Below are 17177 nucleotides of genomic sequence, written 5' to 3'. Positions count from 1 at the left end.
TGGTTTATCCCTCTGTAGTATACTCTCTAAAGGATAGTTCATAGCCAGCCCCGGTGGCTCAGTGGTTTAGTGCTGCCTTCAGCCCAGGGCGTGATCCTGGAGACCTGGGATTGAGTCCCATGTCTGGCTCCCTGCATGGAGCCTGCTTTTCTCTTCCTGCTTCTCCCTCTGCCTGCGTCTCTGCCTTTCTGTGTGTCTCTCATGAATAAATAAAATTTTTTAAAAAATAAAGGATGGTTCACATGTATTGTCCTTCTGAATTACAACCGAGGACAACAAAAAATACATATAATTAGTAAAACTGATAAAACCAATGCTCCTATCCCTTCTAATCCAAAAGAATTTGGTGTATTTTTTTTAACATAAAAGTAATTTATATAAAAGTGGTTGAAAATTGCCTTGGGGATCCCTGGGTGGCTCAGTGGTTTAGCGCCTGCCTTTAGCCCAGGGCGCGATCCTGGAGTCCCAGGATCGACTCCCACATCGGGCTCCCAGCATGGAACCTGCTTCTCCCTCCTCCTGTGTCTCTGCCTCTCTCTCTCTCTATGTCTATCATAAATAAATAAATAAATAAGTCTTAAAAAAAAAAAAAGAAAATTGCCTTGAATTCTATCAGCATCCTTCTCACTTGAATAATCTGCCTATAAAGTTGTAGTGGGCTGGAATTAATGTTATGAATGAAATCTTGGTTCTGGCCTAAAATGTCCATTATACTATATAAAGATACTGGTTGTTTAAAATCTGCCCTTTGCAATATTGAACACTTTAGACATAAAGGATTTATTAGCACCTGAATTAAATGAATAACCTTACTCAGCCTAATGAGCTGATCTTTTTTTCCTATTTAAACCTTAGTTCAAAAAATAAATAAATAAAATAAACCTTAGTTCAAGTATACACCTAACTGTAATATACATAATAGAGTCCCATAAGAACTGGCTACAATTATAACACTAAAACAAGTATCCTTCAGGGGTCCATGGATATAACCTGGCTCTGCTTCAGATACCAAAATCAAGGTGAGAATAAATAAAAAATCCAAAATAAGGGTTAATCAAAGAGGTGCTCTCATAAGCTATCTGTAGCCACAGCCTATTGCTACTGTCACAGAAGACAAAGACTCCAACATAAGCACTTGTAAGGACTTCAAAGTCAATTTACTGACTTCCAAAAAAAGTTAATCTTGCTAATCTCCTAACACCCAACCTCACGGAAAGGAAAGTGGAGGCAGAGAATTTGATTCTAGGAAGAGGTTCAACTAACAGGAGAGTGTACTGGGCTAATCAAAACAAAATATAAAGCAAAATTCAACACACTGCTAAGCGACTGTTCACACATTTCCATGAATAGCTGGAAGGAATCAGAGTAAATCAGAAAACAGTGATTTAAATAGTTTATTTTTTTTTAAAAGATGGTTACTTTTTAAAAATGCAATGCCACGGTTATAGGAGTGTATAGAGATGACACATCTTTTCCTTAACCATGCTTTTTGACCTTCTCCACAAAGGTTAAAAAATTTGGTTAACCTCTTGGTTAATGGTATAAAACAGAAGTTGGCAAACTTTTTCTCTGAAGGGCCACACAGTACATATTTTAGGTTTCATAGACCACAAAAGGTCTCTGTCATATATTCCTTCTTTTACAACCCTTTAAAAATGCAAAGTCCATTGCTGACTTGCACTATGCAAAAACAAACAGCCAAATTTGCTTGCCTGCAGTAGTTTGCCAACCTCAGGTATATAATACCTCTTTTCTGTCTTGTCAGGGAGATTGCTCCCTTCAGGTTTCTTGAGTAGGCTGCCTGAAGAAAAGGCCTTATTTACAATTGAATGTGGCTTGTGACAAAAGTAGAAATGGAGAGTTCCTGCTCACTTTGGACTCTCCCAGGTTTTTCCCATTCACTCATTAAATTTGTTGAGCACCCCACAAAGTACACTCTTAAATATCTTTGTGTTAGCAGAGATTTCCAGTGTTTCTTCCTTAAATGCATGGTTCCTGAAGTTTCTCTCAACCTATAATTATCATGTCTTTATACTCCTGTTTTAGGGCAGATCAGGATTAAAATCTCTACTAGCACTCAAGGGCTCATGATTATAAAAAATGAATCTAGCTAACAATGATATTCTTCCATTCAATACACATTCTTTTTCAAAATCAGCCTCGATGAGGAAAAATATGTAACTATCTTTATTTTTTAAAAAGATACTTCTTTTCCCTCCCACGGGCTGAAGCTTTAAAAAAAAAAAAAAAGTCAAATCTAGAATATCTACATCATTTCTTCCGTTTTCATAGTTCGTTGCCATGTTAACATAATATCTAGATCCAGGTAGGGCTCTTCATTTGTTTTCTATTTCATCCATAAAATAATACATTAAGGGGTAAATGCTACTTTCAAAGTACTTTACACTCCCAAATTTCATCTCAGGAAAGGAGTGGTCATGATTCTGCTCCTTCAGGATGAAAACTGTCAAGCTTTCTGAATATTTCTGCTATTTATCCTAGGTGAGGGAAGACTTGTAAAGTGGCCAAAAGGAGCCAGGACTTCAGTATTAAAATATAAAAGTTGCCCCCATTCCAGATCTTTGGTACAGACATCAACTTCAATAATCTGATTACCCACACCACAGAGACATGGCACATGTTGTAATTAGAAGTGTTTGTGATTTTCCTTTTGACCATGTAAACAAAAGGGAAATGCCTTGGGAAATCACTTTGCAATGTTCTCTCATTTCTCTTAAATACACGTGTGCACAATCACTTCTCCCTTTGATCAAGTCAATGAAGAGAAAGAACAGAGTGGACCAAGGTTATCGCTTCCGCTCCCCTCTTTGTGTCCTTTTCTTTTCCTTTTCCTTGCGCTCCTGCTTGGCTAGTTTGTCCCTCTCCCTCTGCAGCTTGTCCTGTTCCTTCTTCCTCTGGGACTCATCCCGAAGTGAGTCTCGCTCCAGTTTTCGGGCATTGAGGACATCTTCCACATTGGTGTTTCGGAACAGAGCTACAGGTGAGTTAAGGGATTAGGATAAGGTCATACAGTCCCAACTACCACTCTGTCCTTATTCTCTCTCTACATATTTCTAGTCTTTAAAAGAAGTCCTTATGATAATTTATCTTTGGTCAAATGGGGATTCTTGGAATTACTATTTTAAACAAAAGTTTAAAACTAATCCTCAGAATAAAAACCTCAGACTTCTCTAAATTTGAAGGTTAAAAATTTTATGAAAATGAAGTTTCATTCCAGAATAAGTACTTAGATCATGGCGGAATACTGGAGTATCTAGGCTAGTTTTAGTGCATAGAGTATTAATATAATTGGCAAAAATTTTATATACTTGGCATTATTAAAATGCTTGAAAAGAGTTAAGTTGTTTAACCTTACTACACTTTATCAATTTGCTTTTTTTCCTAGAACAATGAAGCTTAAGTGAAAAACAGGTTTTAATAACCACAAACTGGATTTATAAAAGATCCGAAATAAGTTTAAGCAGTTAGAAAATACCTAGCCAAAAACTCTACCCCTCCTTTCTTAAGACTTTAAAAACACAACCTGGGAGTGCCTGGCTGGTTCAGTCAGAAGAATATTCAACTCTTGATCTCGGGGTCATGGGTTCGATCCCCACACTGGGTATAGAGATTACTAAAAAAAAAAATAAACTTAAAAAAACAGAAACAACCTGTTACCACCAGACAACTTCCTTCCTATTCTTAAAACATAACATTTTTTTTTTGCTTTAGTGCTTTAAAATAAATAAGTCTCCCTGAAATAACCTCCTTTTCTTTGATAGCCCATCATACTTCAGAATTTTTTTTCTTTTTAAAATGTCTTATTTGAAAGAGAGATAAGCATGTGCACAGGAGTGGGAGGGGCAGAGGGAGAGAGAGAAGCAGACCCTTGCTGACTATGGAGCCTGACTGCGGGCTCAATCCCAGGACCCTGGGACCGTGACTTGAGCTGAAGGCAGACACATAACTGACTGAGTCACCTAGGCTCCCTGTGAGGGGAGTCTTAATAGTTAAATAGTTAAGTGTCCAACTCTTGGTTTCAGCTCAGGTCATGATCTCAGGGTCCTGAGATCAAGCCCTGCATCAGCTCTGCTCTCAGCAGGAGGTCCTGGGAGACCCTGGAGATTCCCTCTCCCTCTCTTCTGCCACTTTTCCCTGCACTCTCTCTCTCTCTCAAACAAATAAATGAAATCAATCAATCAATCAATGCAGAAGCTTCTCAAAAGTGTCTGTTGGTAGGGACTTTCCTTAGCACTTCTTTCCATCTGTCCATATTTTTAGCTCAAAAGATTCAGTGTTTGTGTTCTGACAAAATTATACGGTCTTTGAGGACAAAGTCAAAATTTCAATACTGTTGTAATTGGTTCCACTGCTGGTAACACAGTGCTATTATACACAGGGAGTAGATTCTTCTGTTCCCTTAGAAATCCTCTCTTAAGAAGTCCTTCCTCCCTTCACAGTACATGTTAACATGTTTTCTTTGGTGAAATTTCTCCTTAAATTGACTATTTATGGTTGTCCTCGAATGGGGCCCACAAAACTGACCCAACATGAGTTCCTGTTGGTAAGAGGATCCCCCAGCAATGACAGCAAGATAAAAACTGTTCCTCAAGAATATTCAATGGAGAAACACTTGGGGACAAAGAGAAGGATACATTTATCAGAACCAATGTTCATTGTGGTGGCACCTGAATCATCCTTCTCATCGGCTTCGGTGAGCGATGTTAAGGAAAGTTGGATGGAAAGCAAAGGCTAGCACATCCCAGCCCAACATCAGAAAACATTCAGTGAAGTGATGGGTAGGAAAAGCATGCTGAAGAAAAACACTATCAGAGACGTGGTGGTAAACCCAGCAGTCATCTTTAGAAGTCTCAAGATTGTTGAGAACTAGTGTAAGATCTCTTCTCAAAATGTGGTTCCCAGAACTCCCTGGGAACTTGCTAGAAAAGCACATTCTTAGGCTCCAAACCGGACCTACTAAATCAGAAACTGGGGAGTAGGGGGCCCAGCAATTGGCGTTTTAACAAGTCGTCTGGAAGAACCACTGCTTAAATTGTTCTTTTCTAGCCCAAGAAAGGAGATTTTGTCATTGGACACAGAGCTCTGCTGACCCTGGCAAAAAAAAAACAAACAATAAACCAGAAGACAAGCTGGCCCCTAAAAGCCTAAGAATTATTTCCTAAACTTGTGATGAGACAGCTAACATTTCTGGTATGTGCCCTGCTGAATAAGGTTCCACATGCTCCACTCAAGCAGGCTCTGTAAGCTAAGCATCTCCTAAACAAGTTCAAACTCACAGGGAACCAAGCCTGTCCCCATCAATAGCAATTGCCTTTTGCACAGCCCCCAAATTCCAGATTTCTCCTGTGTTAGCTGGGGATTCAATCTTTCAATTATAAAAAAAAAATTTCAAATGAAACTGCTCCAAATTTGGGAATCCTTCATTCGAAAATATCCATATTCTAGTCCTGGTTTTGCCACTAAATCTATACATGTCTCTGACCACACATTCATTTCTCACTGTCTCAGTTTCCTTATCAATTGGGAAAAGAATATAAAGATGGATTATGTGTAATACTGTACAGAAAGATATTACACAAAGAATCACAGCTATTCCTTAGCTTCTGCAAAAAACAATATAAATGATCCATTATTAAGGCATTATTTCTTTTACACCTAAGTTTTCAGGAACATACTGATTATGTGCTGAAAAATGTTAAGTGTGGTATCAATTATCCCAACATTACTCCTCACACCCACGAAGGGTCATAGATCAGTGCCATTTTAAGGGGAAAAAAAATCACACCAGGGGGGAGATTGGCAACTTCCCAGAGCTCACTGAAACCCATCAAACACTTCTGACTCGAGCCTCAGGGAATGGTTACAAGACTTCAAGAAGGATATTCTTCTTCATCTGTCACATCAGCATACTGGGCCAGAAGGGCAGCTTTTCTCTGCTTCTCCTCTTCTGACACCATCCTGGGCTTCACCACAATCTGTGCCTGCTTCTCAATTAGGGTGGCAATGGCCTGTACCTCATCTGGGAGGGAAGGGAAAGGAGGGGCAACAAGGTTGTATGTGAGAGAAAACAAGCTCACCAAACCACTAGTCCACTCAGACAGTGCCTGCAGGAAAGACAACGGCATCTGCTGATTCTTTAGGGCCCTGAGGTTCAAAGGAGGTGCCTTGGGTGCCACTGACAAAGGCAAAGCAAAGACCATGCAGGATAGGCTTTAGGTCTTGTATCCATCTTCAATCAGAGCAGCCCTGCTTTTACGTATTTTATAAATTGAAGTTCTGCTGCTTAAAAAAAAAAAAAAAGGTTGAAAAGCGCTGTATTAGAATCAGAAAAAATTTAGTTTCAAGCATGCAACTTTTTCCCGTCTATTTAGCTGAGAGAGAAAAAAAAAGCACAGAGAGAGAGCACAGGAGCAGTAGGGAGGAGCAGAGGGAGACGGAGAAATGGACTCCCTGCTGAGCAGGGAGCCTGATATGGGGCTCGATCCCAGGACTTGGAATCACGAAGGCTGATGCTTAACCAACTGAGTCACCCAGGAGCCCTTGTGCTGGTCCCTGTCATAGTGATGATTATGCCAAGTGAAATTCATAGATTATCTTAAAATAAAATCAATTATTAAGTTAATCATTCTCAAAGAAAAGAGGCAATGGTGTCCAGTAGTGGTTTTTATGCCTGGATCCACATTAGAATCATTTGGGGGAGCTTTAAAAAAAAAAAAACAAACCAACCAGGGTCATCTGGGTAGCTCAGTCTAGTAAGCCTCTGCCTTTGGCTCAGGTCATGATCCCACGGTCCTGGGATCCAGCTCCACATTGGGCAGAGAAAACTCAAAACCCTCTTGCTCACAGCTGTATAGGAAAAGTTGTCAGAAAAGGGCCTGGAGATTAGACAAACTCCCAACGCTACCTTCTTTTTTCACTTTGGTGACGACATTCTGACTTTCCGACCAACGTTCCACAATCTCCTTGCAGATGTTAAGAAGAGAATCTTCTTCCTAGTTGGAAAAATAGACCAATTAATTTCCTGAGAGCGCTCGGCCTGGACAAAGCCCATGCCCAGGACACAGCTCTACCTCTGGTGATAAGGAGTCACGGGGCAGATTTGAGAGCCACAGAATAAGAAGTATGTTTCTCTTTTCTGAGGTTCAGAAATAATCCCATGTGTGAGTCCACACCTTCTAAGTCAAAAGCGCCAACTCCATCCTGCTAAGCTCCAAGGGAAAGGGTTCACAATAACTCAGGACAGTCTTCCTCATGCTTCTGGAGCAAAAACCTGTTACCTGAGTTAAAACTCTCCTCTGGGAAATGTTCCTTGGCTGATAGACTTAACTCAGTACATTCTTCAAGGTTTATCAACTTTCATGCTGGAACATATCCATTACCTTGCTCACTCCACCTGAATGAGCAGATGGTCTCCTATCCACACCCACCCTCTGTCCATTTTACACAAGCATACACATTCTGCATGTTGACCAATCTTCCTCCTTAACACAGTATGATGAAAGGATGTTGGCTTCAGTGTCAGACATACTTAAATTCAAACCCAGGTCTGAGAACAAGTTTACCTTTCTGAGCTTCACGTCTTGTCAGGATTTTAGTGAGGATAAAGAAGAATGTATAAAATCCCTACCCTGCTTGGTGAAGAATAGGCATTTCAAGTATGGGCATTCTCCTCCATCTTCATTATGGCTGCCTCCACAATCTTCATGTTCTACCCCTCAAAATGAGCTGTCAGAGTTCACATTTACTAAATGCTTAGCATGTGCCAGGAACTGTTCTAAATACCTCACATAAGTACTCAATTTCTCAAACAATCCCAAGATGTAAGTGCTATTGCCACTTTCAATTTACAGATGAGGAAACCAAGGTACAGAGGTTAAGGAACTTGCTTGCCCAAGGTCATACAAGTAGCAAATGGATTAAACAGGATTTGAGCCCAAGCAGTCTTATTCTCAGCCATTATGTTAAATCATCTCTCAAAGAAAGTGAGGAGAAGCAGAACACACTTTTTTTTTTTTTTTAAAGATTTTTCTTTTAAGTAATCTCTATATCCAATAAGGGGCTTGAACTCACAACCCTGAGATCAAGAGTCGCACACTCTACTGAAGGAGCCACCCAGGAGCGCCCCTATTTTGGATTTCCTTATTTTGTACCCAGCAAAGGATTCTATCCTCTACTCTGCATTCTTTAAGAACAGATGCCAAATATACAGAAATTCTTTGGACGCCTGGGTGGCTCAGTCAGTGGTTGAGTCTGCCTTTGGCTCAGGCGTGATCCTGGGGTCCTGGGATGGAGTCCCACATCGGGCCCCCTGCATGAAGCCTGCTTCTCTCTCTGTGTCTCTGCCTCTCTCTGTGTGTGTCTCTCCTGAATAAATAAATAAAATCCTTAAAAAAAAAAAAAAAGAAATTATTTTAGCCCAGAGTTTCTTTTTTTTTTTTTTCTTTTTTTAGCCCAGAGTTTACATTGTTCATGAACCCCCAGCAGGAAAAATAAAGGAAGGAGAAGGAAGGTAAATGAGTAGAGAAGCAAAAGAAAAAGGGTGCTCTCAGAGGACAAGACCCTTTATTTTCCCAGGCTTCACCCAGACCAAAGGAGTTCATTCATCCATTTGTTCATTTATTCATCCAGATGGTGCGTGCCATGTTGAAAGCACTAAGATAGTGAGAGAGATGAATGAGAAAAAGCCCTGGGTCTCATGACACTGACAATTTAGAAGGTTTATATGTGTACATATAAACAGGTGCCATAAGATGTAAGACCCCAATTAACGTAATAATCCTACTGAAAATGAAAACTCACCCCTCCATTCCACTCCTGATCTTATAATGTTCTTTTTCTCCTAGTGCTTATCATTTTCTGACATACTATATAATTTACTGATTAAGGTTTTCCCTACTAGAATGTTATCCCATCAGGGCAGGGGTTTTTGTTTTGTTCCCTGAGGTACCCCAAACACTTTGGGCAGTGCTTGATAGAGAAAAACCCATCAATAAAAACTTGATAATCAATCAATACAAATGCCACTGGAAGGAATTTTTTTAAAGGATTTAAGATTTTATTTATTTAGATTTTATTTATTTATTCGTGAGACACACACAGAGACAGAGGCAGAGACATAGAGAAAGGGAGGAGCAGCCTCCATGCAGGGAGCCCGATGTGGGACTCAATCCTGGAACTCCGGGATCATGCCCTGAGCCAAAGGCAGACGCTCAACCACTGAGCCACCCAAGCGTCCCAAAAAAGGATTAATAAAAAGCATTTATTAACTGTTATTTGCTCCTGACAAGATACAATGTTCTTGAATCTTAACTCAAATTGTTGCTGACAAACTTAATTCCTAATACTGAATTCTAGCCCAACCTGGTGATTGATTTAGCAATGCCTTTTGTTTTTTCTGGAAAGGGATTTGGTAAAACAGTCAGTGGCTTGTATATAGAGCCTGACCGACAGAAAGTAAACAGCATTATGAATTATGTGTTTGATATATACCATATTCACTGGCCTTGCTGTTCTGTAAAGTTGCTTCTCAGTTGTTTCATGAACAGGACCCCTGCCTCACCATATAATTCCTGGCCAATTCTTCCCAAAGTCATTTCCTATATAGAAGGGGTTGGGAAAACCAAGAGAAAATTAAGCATGGTGTGTGGATCCAGCAGAGAGAGGGGGAAGCCACCCTTAAAAATGATTGTGTCTTCCGTAGTTCATGTAAACAGAGGCAGATATAAAGAACCAAATCTGGTTTTAGATAACATTTCTCTCATCTATCAAGACACTTAATAGTCTAAGGCAAACTCATGCCTGCTTTTATCAGCAGCAGACATGCAGTTCTAAATGATGACACCATGAAAAGAACAAGCCAAGGAGCTAATACCAATGGGTACCCAAGTTACTTCAACTTCTTTTTCATGGAGTCTTTAGTAACTTCTAAGCTGGAAATAACAACTAACTTAAATCGCTTGCCTCACACTATCCCCCTCCACCAACTTGCAATGTCAAGGTCCAGGAAAATAATTTACTCCATACTGTTCCATCTCCACTGAATTTATGAGCCACATCACAAGCTGTTTTAAAGCTTTCCCATTTATAGGTCAATCTCACCAGAGCAGCCTTTGGGACTAAAAGCGGGACATTGCCAGGAGGACCTGGGACAGCTGCACTGGTATTATATTTCAACCATTTGCCCAATCACTGAACCAGGTTTCCAACAAGTAACTATAAGCAGAGATGAAGGCAGCAGAATGGTCAGGCTGGAAAAGTGGACAACCAGGTGACTTACTACTTAAACACAGATTAAAGTACACATTTCTGAGTTCTTGAATCTGTTTTTAAGAAGCTGGTACCAAGTTTATCTCTCTTCTTTAAAACTCTGACTTTATTTCCCACCTCCTCCAGCAAACACTGACAATTTCTGCATCTCTAAATACTATAAAAGATTAAGCACAATATTTGTTTCAGTTCGGCCTAGGCCTAGACCTATACCAAGACTTTTACTGCCAGCTTACCTTTTTTGGACTCTTACCTCCAAAATAGGAACCGAGAGGGTACTTCCTGCAGGCTTTTGTCATGGGACAGCCCTGGACACTGCCTCTTAAAGAGCACAGACATCCCCAGAGCACTTTATTCCCCTCTCTGAACACTGTCAATGGATGGGAATGAGATTGGTCGTTAGGCGTTTATGATAAAACTCTCACTTAGACACTTCAACGCCTTCGGAAGAATACTCACCCAGCTCACCCACAGGCATCCGAGAGGGTCGTGTCCCCAGGAATAAGGGAAAGCCATTCTTCTTTATGCACCTGCAACCTTTTGACTTTCCCAAACCCTGGTTGATGAGCAATCCCCTTCCCCCGAGGCCCAGACCTCAGAATATTCCTCTCCCAGGTAAGACCACTAATCATTTGGGACACCAGGTATGGGAAAAGGGGTACGAAGTACTGACAAGGGCCGCCAGAAAGCTAATAGGAACGTGTCCGGGCTTCTCACCAAGAAAGCAGAGAGGATACCCTGCAAAGCGTCCAGCTTCTCTTCTTCCTCCTCCTCCTGCAGGACACCCAGGATGTAGGCGCCGTAAACGGCTCGGTCCACTCCCAGCGCCTCCAACCGTCCGTCCAGCCATGACCCAAAACCGCCGTCCCCGCCACCGCCTTTTTCGGAGGCAGCCGCAGGCACTTCACTGGGCGCCGCCATCTTGGGGTCAGGGTCCTGCCAGCCTCCAGGGCGCCTACCGCAGTGCCTGACGGGCCGCGCTGCGGGCCCACTGCGCATGCTCCGAGCGAGAACCCACACCCCGTGGAGCGCATGGACCAGTAGTGACCCGCCTGGGCGTCTTGCGGCTTCTAAATAGAGCGCCTGTTGGCAAACGCACGGTTACGTCATCGCTCAGGCACCCTGGCAGGTGAATATTCTTAATAGACTCTTTTTTTTTTTTTTTTTTTACAGTCGGGGAAGTTCAGAGAGGTTCGGTAACTTGACCAAAGTCACGCGGCTACTACCTAAATAGGACTGGAACTCAACTTCGAATCCAGCGCCTCAGTTCACCGCACCGAGCTGCCCTTCCGCGCGCCTTCGTGGCATAGATACCAAGTCGCCCACCTTCACACAGCTTTCCAAAGGGAACTCTGTCCGGAAGACCCACCGTCTCTCTCTCTCTCTCTCTCTTTTTAAGATTTTATTTATTTATTCATGAGAGACCCAGAGAGAGAGAGAGAGAGGCAGAGATAAAATGCAGACTCCCTGCAGGGAGCCCGATGGGGGACTCGATCCCCAGACCCCAGGATCACACCCTGAGCCAAAGGCAGATGCTCTACCACTGAGTCACCCAGGCGTCCCAGACCCACCATCTCTTAACTAGCACCTTCACCATGCTCCGCTCGTATCAAAACTCAAGCTCCAGAAAACCTTCCCTGGTTCCCGGCAATCTGTGTTAAGAGCAGTGTGCATGCGGTTGCTTATCTGCTTTTAGCGTGTTAGTACCGGACACAGTAGGTGCTCAATAAATGATCAGACAACCTCAAGTTATTTTTCACTCATTCATTCTATACGTAAACGCCTATCTCGGAGGAGCCTTGTTTACTCTTGGCCATCACTGTGCTAAGTAAGAGCTTTCGATGCATCATTGCTTGTAATCCCATCAACAACCCTGTGAGAAGATACTCTTATTGTCCCCGTATTCCCCGTGTTAAAGATAAAGAAACTGAAGCACAGAGTCTCAGAGCTACAGGAAGCCTAACTAGAGGCAAGGAGCTTGTGCACAGCAGCCAGAGCCTCAGCTGAACTCTGCGAAACACCTGGCTCCGTGCAGAAATGAATTACCCAAGAACCTAGGTTGGCTTTTCCTGAACTGCAGAGAGGCTGGTAGGTCATGAACCTGACTCCTTCATTCACTAAATGTTTGAGTACCTACAGCATGGCATTGCTTGTGGGCACCGCAAATACAAAGATAAATGTCACAAAAATCTCTGCCCTCGAATGAGCCTTCAGTCCAGTGAGAACAGGCATGTTTAACGACAATATGGTGACATGTTTTAATGGAGCTTTGTCCAATGGAGGCTGCAGTAGGGTGCCTAGAAGATGAAGTTGACGTTACCTGTTGGAGTTACTTGTTGGAAGCTGTGGAGATGGCTGGTTGCCTAGTGGAGATGGTGCTCTTTTTATTTGTTTAAGATTTTACTTATTTCAGATAGTGAGCGAGAGAGAAAGCATGCAGGAGCAGGGAGGAGTAGCAGAGGGAGAGGGAGAAGCAGGCTCTCCACTGAGCAGAAAGCCCAACTAGAGGCTCGATCCCAGGGCCCTGGGACAATGACCTGAGCCACTCAGGTGCTCTGGTGCGTGCGTATACTTTTTTTGAAGAATGAATAAAACTTCTTTAGGCAAAAAGAGGAAGAGAGGGGATCCCTGGGTGGCTCTGGGGTTTGGCCCCTGCCTTCAGCCCAGGGCGTGGTCTTGGAGTCGCAGGATTGAGCCCTGCATCCGGCTCCCTGTGTGGAGCCTGCTCTCCCTCTGTGTCTCTGCTTCTCTCTCTCTGTGCGTCTCTCATGAATGAATAAGTAACATCTTTAAAAAAAAAAAAAAAAAAAAGACGAGAAAAGAAGACCCGGATGCAGGGAACTGTGCACAAAGATTTGTTAGAGTCCTCCAGTGATTCATGTACAGCTTGAGCAACAGAGTTCATAAAGAAGATATGCAGGAGATGACAGCAAGAACAGGGGCTTCTGTACTTTGCAAAGGAAATTTTTTTTTTTTAAGATTTTATTTACTTATTCATGAGAGACACAGAGAGGCAGAGACAGAGGGAGAAGCAGGCTCCATGCAGGGAGCCCAATATGGGATTTGATCCCGGGATCACACCCTAAGCCAAAGGCAGATGCTCAACTGCTGAGCCACCCAGGCATCCCTTGCAAAGGAACTCTTGAGAGAGTTCTCTATCCTTATTGAGATAATGTAAATGAATAGACATGGAACATTAAAATTTAGCTCAGGGGCAGCCCCAGTGGCGCAGCGGTTTAGCGCCGCCTGCAGCCCAGGGCGTGATCCTGGAGACCCGTGATGGAGTCCCACGTCGGGCTCCCTGCAAGGAGCCCGCTTCTCTCTCTGCCTCTCTGTCTCTCTGAATGAATAAATAAATAAATCTTAAAAAAAAAGAATTAGCTCAGAAGTACAGGATAGTGTGAATATTAGCTCCATGGCTGCTATGTGGTCCCTAAGTTAAAATATGACAGTAATGGAGTCAGAGGCCAGAGTCAGCCCCAAACAACACTTGCCTGTTTCAGTACTCAGATACAGCTTCGATTATATATATATAATTTATATATTATATGATTATAATCATATATATGATATGTATTATATGATTACATATTGTATGGTATATAATCATATATATATGATTTCATTTTTAAATAATCTCTACACCCAACCTGAGGCTCAGACTTACAACCCAAAAATCAAGAGTCACATGCTCCATGACTGTGCCAGCCAGGTGTCCCCTCAGATATATCTTCTAACCCAGTGGCTGTCTTATAGGTGGGGCATGTCAGTCAACAGACTTGGGAGCCATCATGATTCAAGGGTTGTAGTTTGAGGTCAATGCAGAGCCCCTCAAGCAGAAAAGTACCATGAAATTTTGTTGGCTTTTCTCTTAATTTTTATTTTGAAATAATTACAGACTCATGGGAAGTTGCAAAAATAGTACATAGAAACCAGTGCACCTTCACCCAGTTTCCTTCAATGGAAACAACTTATATAACTATGTTACAATATCAAAATTAGAAAATCGATACTGAAAAAAAAAATCGATACTGGTACTATGCACAGATTTTTGAAGGCATTAGGAGCTTCTCACAAAACTGAATGAAGATTCTTCAGACCCTGCATTAAAAACAAAAAAGCCTCAGGGTGCCTGGGTGGTACAGTGGTTGTGTGATGTGATGAGCACTGGGTGTTATATGCAACTGATGAATTACTGAACTCTACATCTGAAACTAATGACGTACTATACTATATGTTAGCTAATTGAATTTAAATTTTTTTTTTAATTTTTTTATTTATTTATGATAGTTACAGAGAGAGAGAGAGAGGCAGAGACACAGGCAGAGGGAGAAGCAGGCTCCATGCACCGGAAGCCCGACGTGGGATTCGATCCCGGGTCTCCAGGATCGCGCCCTGGGCCAAAGGCAGGCGCCAAACCGCTGCGCCACCCAGGGATCCCTGAATTTAAATTTTAAAAAAAGTAATTGCTCATGGTTAAAAAAATCATACAACTGGAAAAGTGACAGAAAGCTTACAAAAAAAAAGAAAGCTTACAGAAAAAAATCAAAATGACTAAACTATAAAAAGATGTTGACGCATAGTTTTTAAAATATGCAAATTAAACTTGGAGATGAGATAACCATGTTTACTTCTCAGATCAAAAAGTCTGATAATATGCCGTGTTGATCTGTGATTGAGTAGCAGGCACTGGAAAATGTTGGAGCAGGAGGTAACTCAATACAATCTCCTTGGAGGGCAATTTGAAAAGAGCCAGCATTTCTATAACTGAGAATTTATTATAATGTATACATGTGTGCAGAATGACCTGTTTATAAGATAATTCATTACAGTGATGCTTATTGTAGTGAAAGGACATAAATAGTCTCCATTCTGTCAGTGGGAGACTGGCTCAAAAGAGGCACAAAAAGAAGTACTGGACAGCTGTAGAAATGGAGGAAGCTCTTTATGTACTGATAGGTAACAAAACTCAAGATACGTTGTTAAAAAAGTGAGGCTCAGAACAGTATGTAATGTTTGCTACCAATTGTGTTTGAAAAGAAGGCTGGGTAAGGGAAATACATATACATACATGTTCTTGCATGTGCATAAAATATCTTGGGAAAGATACACAGGGGATAGGAGGATGATTGTCACTGAGACAGAGAACTCAGGGAAACTAGGTTCAAAACATCTTGTTTTAAAACTATAAGCAGGGCACCTGGATGGCTTAGTTAAGCAGCTGACCCTTGATTTTGGCTCAGGTCATGACCAAGCCCTGTATTAGGCTCTGCATTCAGCAGGGCATCTGCTTCTCCCTCTGCCCTGCCCCCAACGTGTAATCTCTCTCTCTCTCTCTCTCAAATATATATATACACATATATATTTTTAAGATTTTATTTATTTATTCATGAGAGAGAGAGAGAGAGAGAGGCAGAGACACAAGCAGAGAGACAAGCAGGCTCCATACAGGGAGCCCGATGCAGGACTCGATCCTGGGATTCCAGGATCACACCCTGGGCTGAAGGCAGGCACTCAACCGCTGAGCCACCCAGGCATCCCTAAAATAAGTATTTTTAAAAATAATAGAATTATGCAATGTTGTATTTATTTACCTTGCATCTTTTTTCCCCCCAGAAATAAAGCCTACTTGAATACTTCCTCCAATCTCATTTTCTTCTCTTCCTTCCCAGAGGTAACCACTATTCCTGAATTTGGTGTTTATCTTCCTCTGGAATTTTTTTAAGATTTTATTTATTTTAAAAAAAGATTTTATTTATTTATTCATGAGAGAGAGAGAGAGAGAGAGGCAGAGACACAGGCAGAGGAAGAAGCAGGCTCTATGCCAGGAGCCCGACGCAGGACTCGATCCCAGGACTCCAGGATCACGCCCTGGGCCAAAGGCAGGAGCTGAACCACTGAGCCACCTAGGGATCCCCATGTTTTGAAACAGTACATATTACAACATATATATGTATGTATCCATATTACAACATATATATGTATCATATACATACATATATATGTATCTGTAGGAATATGTAGGAATATGTTGTTTTTGCATGTTGGACTTTTCATTCTGCAGTGTGCTTTTTTCCCCACATAAAATTGTTTAGAATATTTATCCATTGATAAAAAAAAAAAAGAATATTTATCCACGTTGATACATGCAGCTCTTATCCATACATTTAAACCACTCTTTAGTGTTCCACTGCTTGAATATATCCCAGTTGATCCATTCCTTCGTTGTTAGGCATTTAGATTATTTACTAGTTTCCCAAATAGTGCTTCAATTAACATTCTTATATATATCTCTTTATGTCCTTGTGGGAAATTTTCACTAGGCCAATAAGCATCAAACATACATTTTTTTAAAAGGCTATTTATTTTAGAGAGAGAGAGAGCACAAATGGAGGAGAGGCAAAGGGAGAGAATCTGAAGCCGACTCCCTACTGAGCATGGAGCCTGATGCAAGGCTGGATCTCAGGATTTTGAGATCATGACCTGAGGTGAAACCAAGATTCAGCACTTAGCCAACTTAGCAAACTGTGCCACCCAGATGCCCAGCATCAAACATATTTTTCCCACATACTCAGCAGGAAAAATATTTCACTATGCATTTCTAATGCACAAATGTGTATTTATGAATCAAATAACAAATTATTATGTCCATGATAAGACATACAAAAAGAATTATGGGGGCACCTGGGTGGCTCAGTGATTGAGTGCCTGCCTTTGCATAAGATCCTGGGGTCCTGAGATCGAGCCACATCTGGCTCCCTACAGGGAGCCTGCTTCTCCCTCTGCCTATGTCTCTCTCTCTCTCTCTGATAAAATCTTTTTTAAAATGCAGTAAATGGGGCACCTGGCTGGCTCAGTCAGAAGAGCATCCAACTCTTGATTTCTGGGTA

General features: G+C 41.7%; 1 protein-coding gene across 2 annotated transcripts; it reads right to left on the bottom strand.

Moving 5' to 3' along the window:
- Nucleotides 1–1377: 1377 nt before the first annotated feature.
- On the bottom strand, nt 1378–11258 carry CCDC43 (coiled-coil domain containing 43). Of its 2 annotated transcripts, XM_038547090.1 has the most exons (5): nt 11005–11255; nt 6926–7013; nt 5905–6040; nt 4656–4714; nt 1378–2995 (listed from the first exon to the last, which is right to left on the bottom strand). In XM_038547090.1, exons 1-5 carry the CDS (start codon nt 11206–11208, stop codon nt 2808–2810), a joined length of 675 nt encoding a protein of 224 aa, XP_038403018.1. In that variant the 5' UTR covers nt 11209–11255; the 3' UTR covers nt 1378–2807. The 2 variants fall into 2 exon arrangements, with proteins under 2 accessions (XP_038403018.1, XP_038403019.1); XM_038547091.1 differs by lacking the exon at nt 4656–4714 and having other exon boundaries at nt 11005–11258.
- Between the last annotated feature and the right edge of the window lie 5919 nt (nt 11259–17177).

This window comes from Canis lupus, chromosome 9 (genome assembly GCF_011100685.1).
Source record: "Canis lupus familiaris isolate Mischka breed German Shepherd chromosome 9, alternate assembly UU_Cfam_GSD_1.0, whole genome shotgun sequence".
NCBI classification, from domain to species: Eukaryota; Metazoa; Chordata; class Mammalia; order Carnivora; family Canidae; genus Canis; species Canis lupus.
This window is presented reverse-complemented; position numbering and strand designations above follow the sequence as displayed.

Coding starts and splice junctions, on each gene's coding strand:
- CCDC43 (XM_038547090.1), bottom strand. CDS start 11,208: ATGGCGGCGCCCAGTGAAGTGCCTGCGGCTGCCTCCGAAAAAGGCGGT. Junction 7,014..11,004: donor GTATCCTCTCTGCTTTCTTG/GTGAGAAGCCCG, acceptor TTTTCCAACTAG/GAAGAAGATTCTCTTCTTAA. Junction 2,996..4,655: donor GAACATTGGTTCTGATAAAT/GTATCCTTCTCT, acceptor ACTCACCTGTAG/CTCTGTTCCGAAACACCAAT.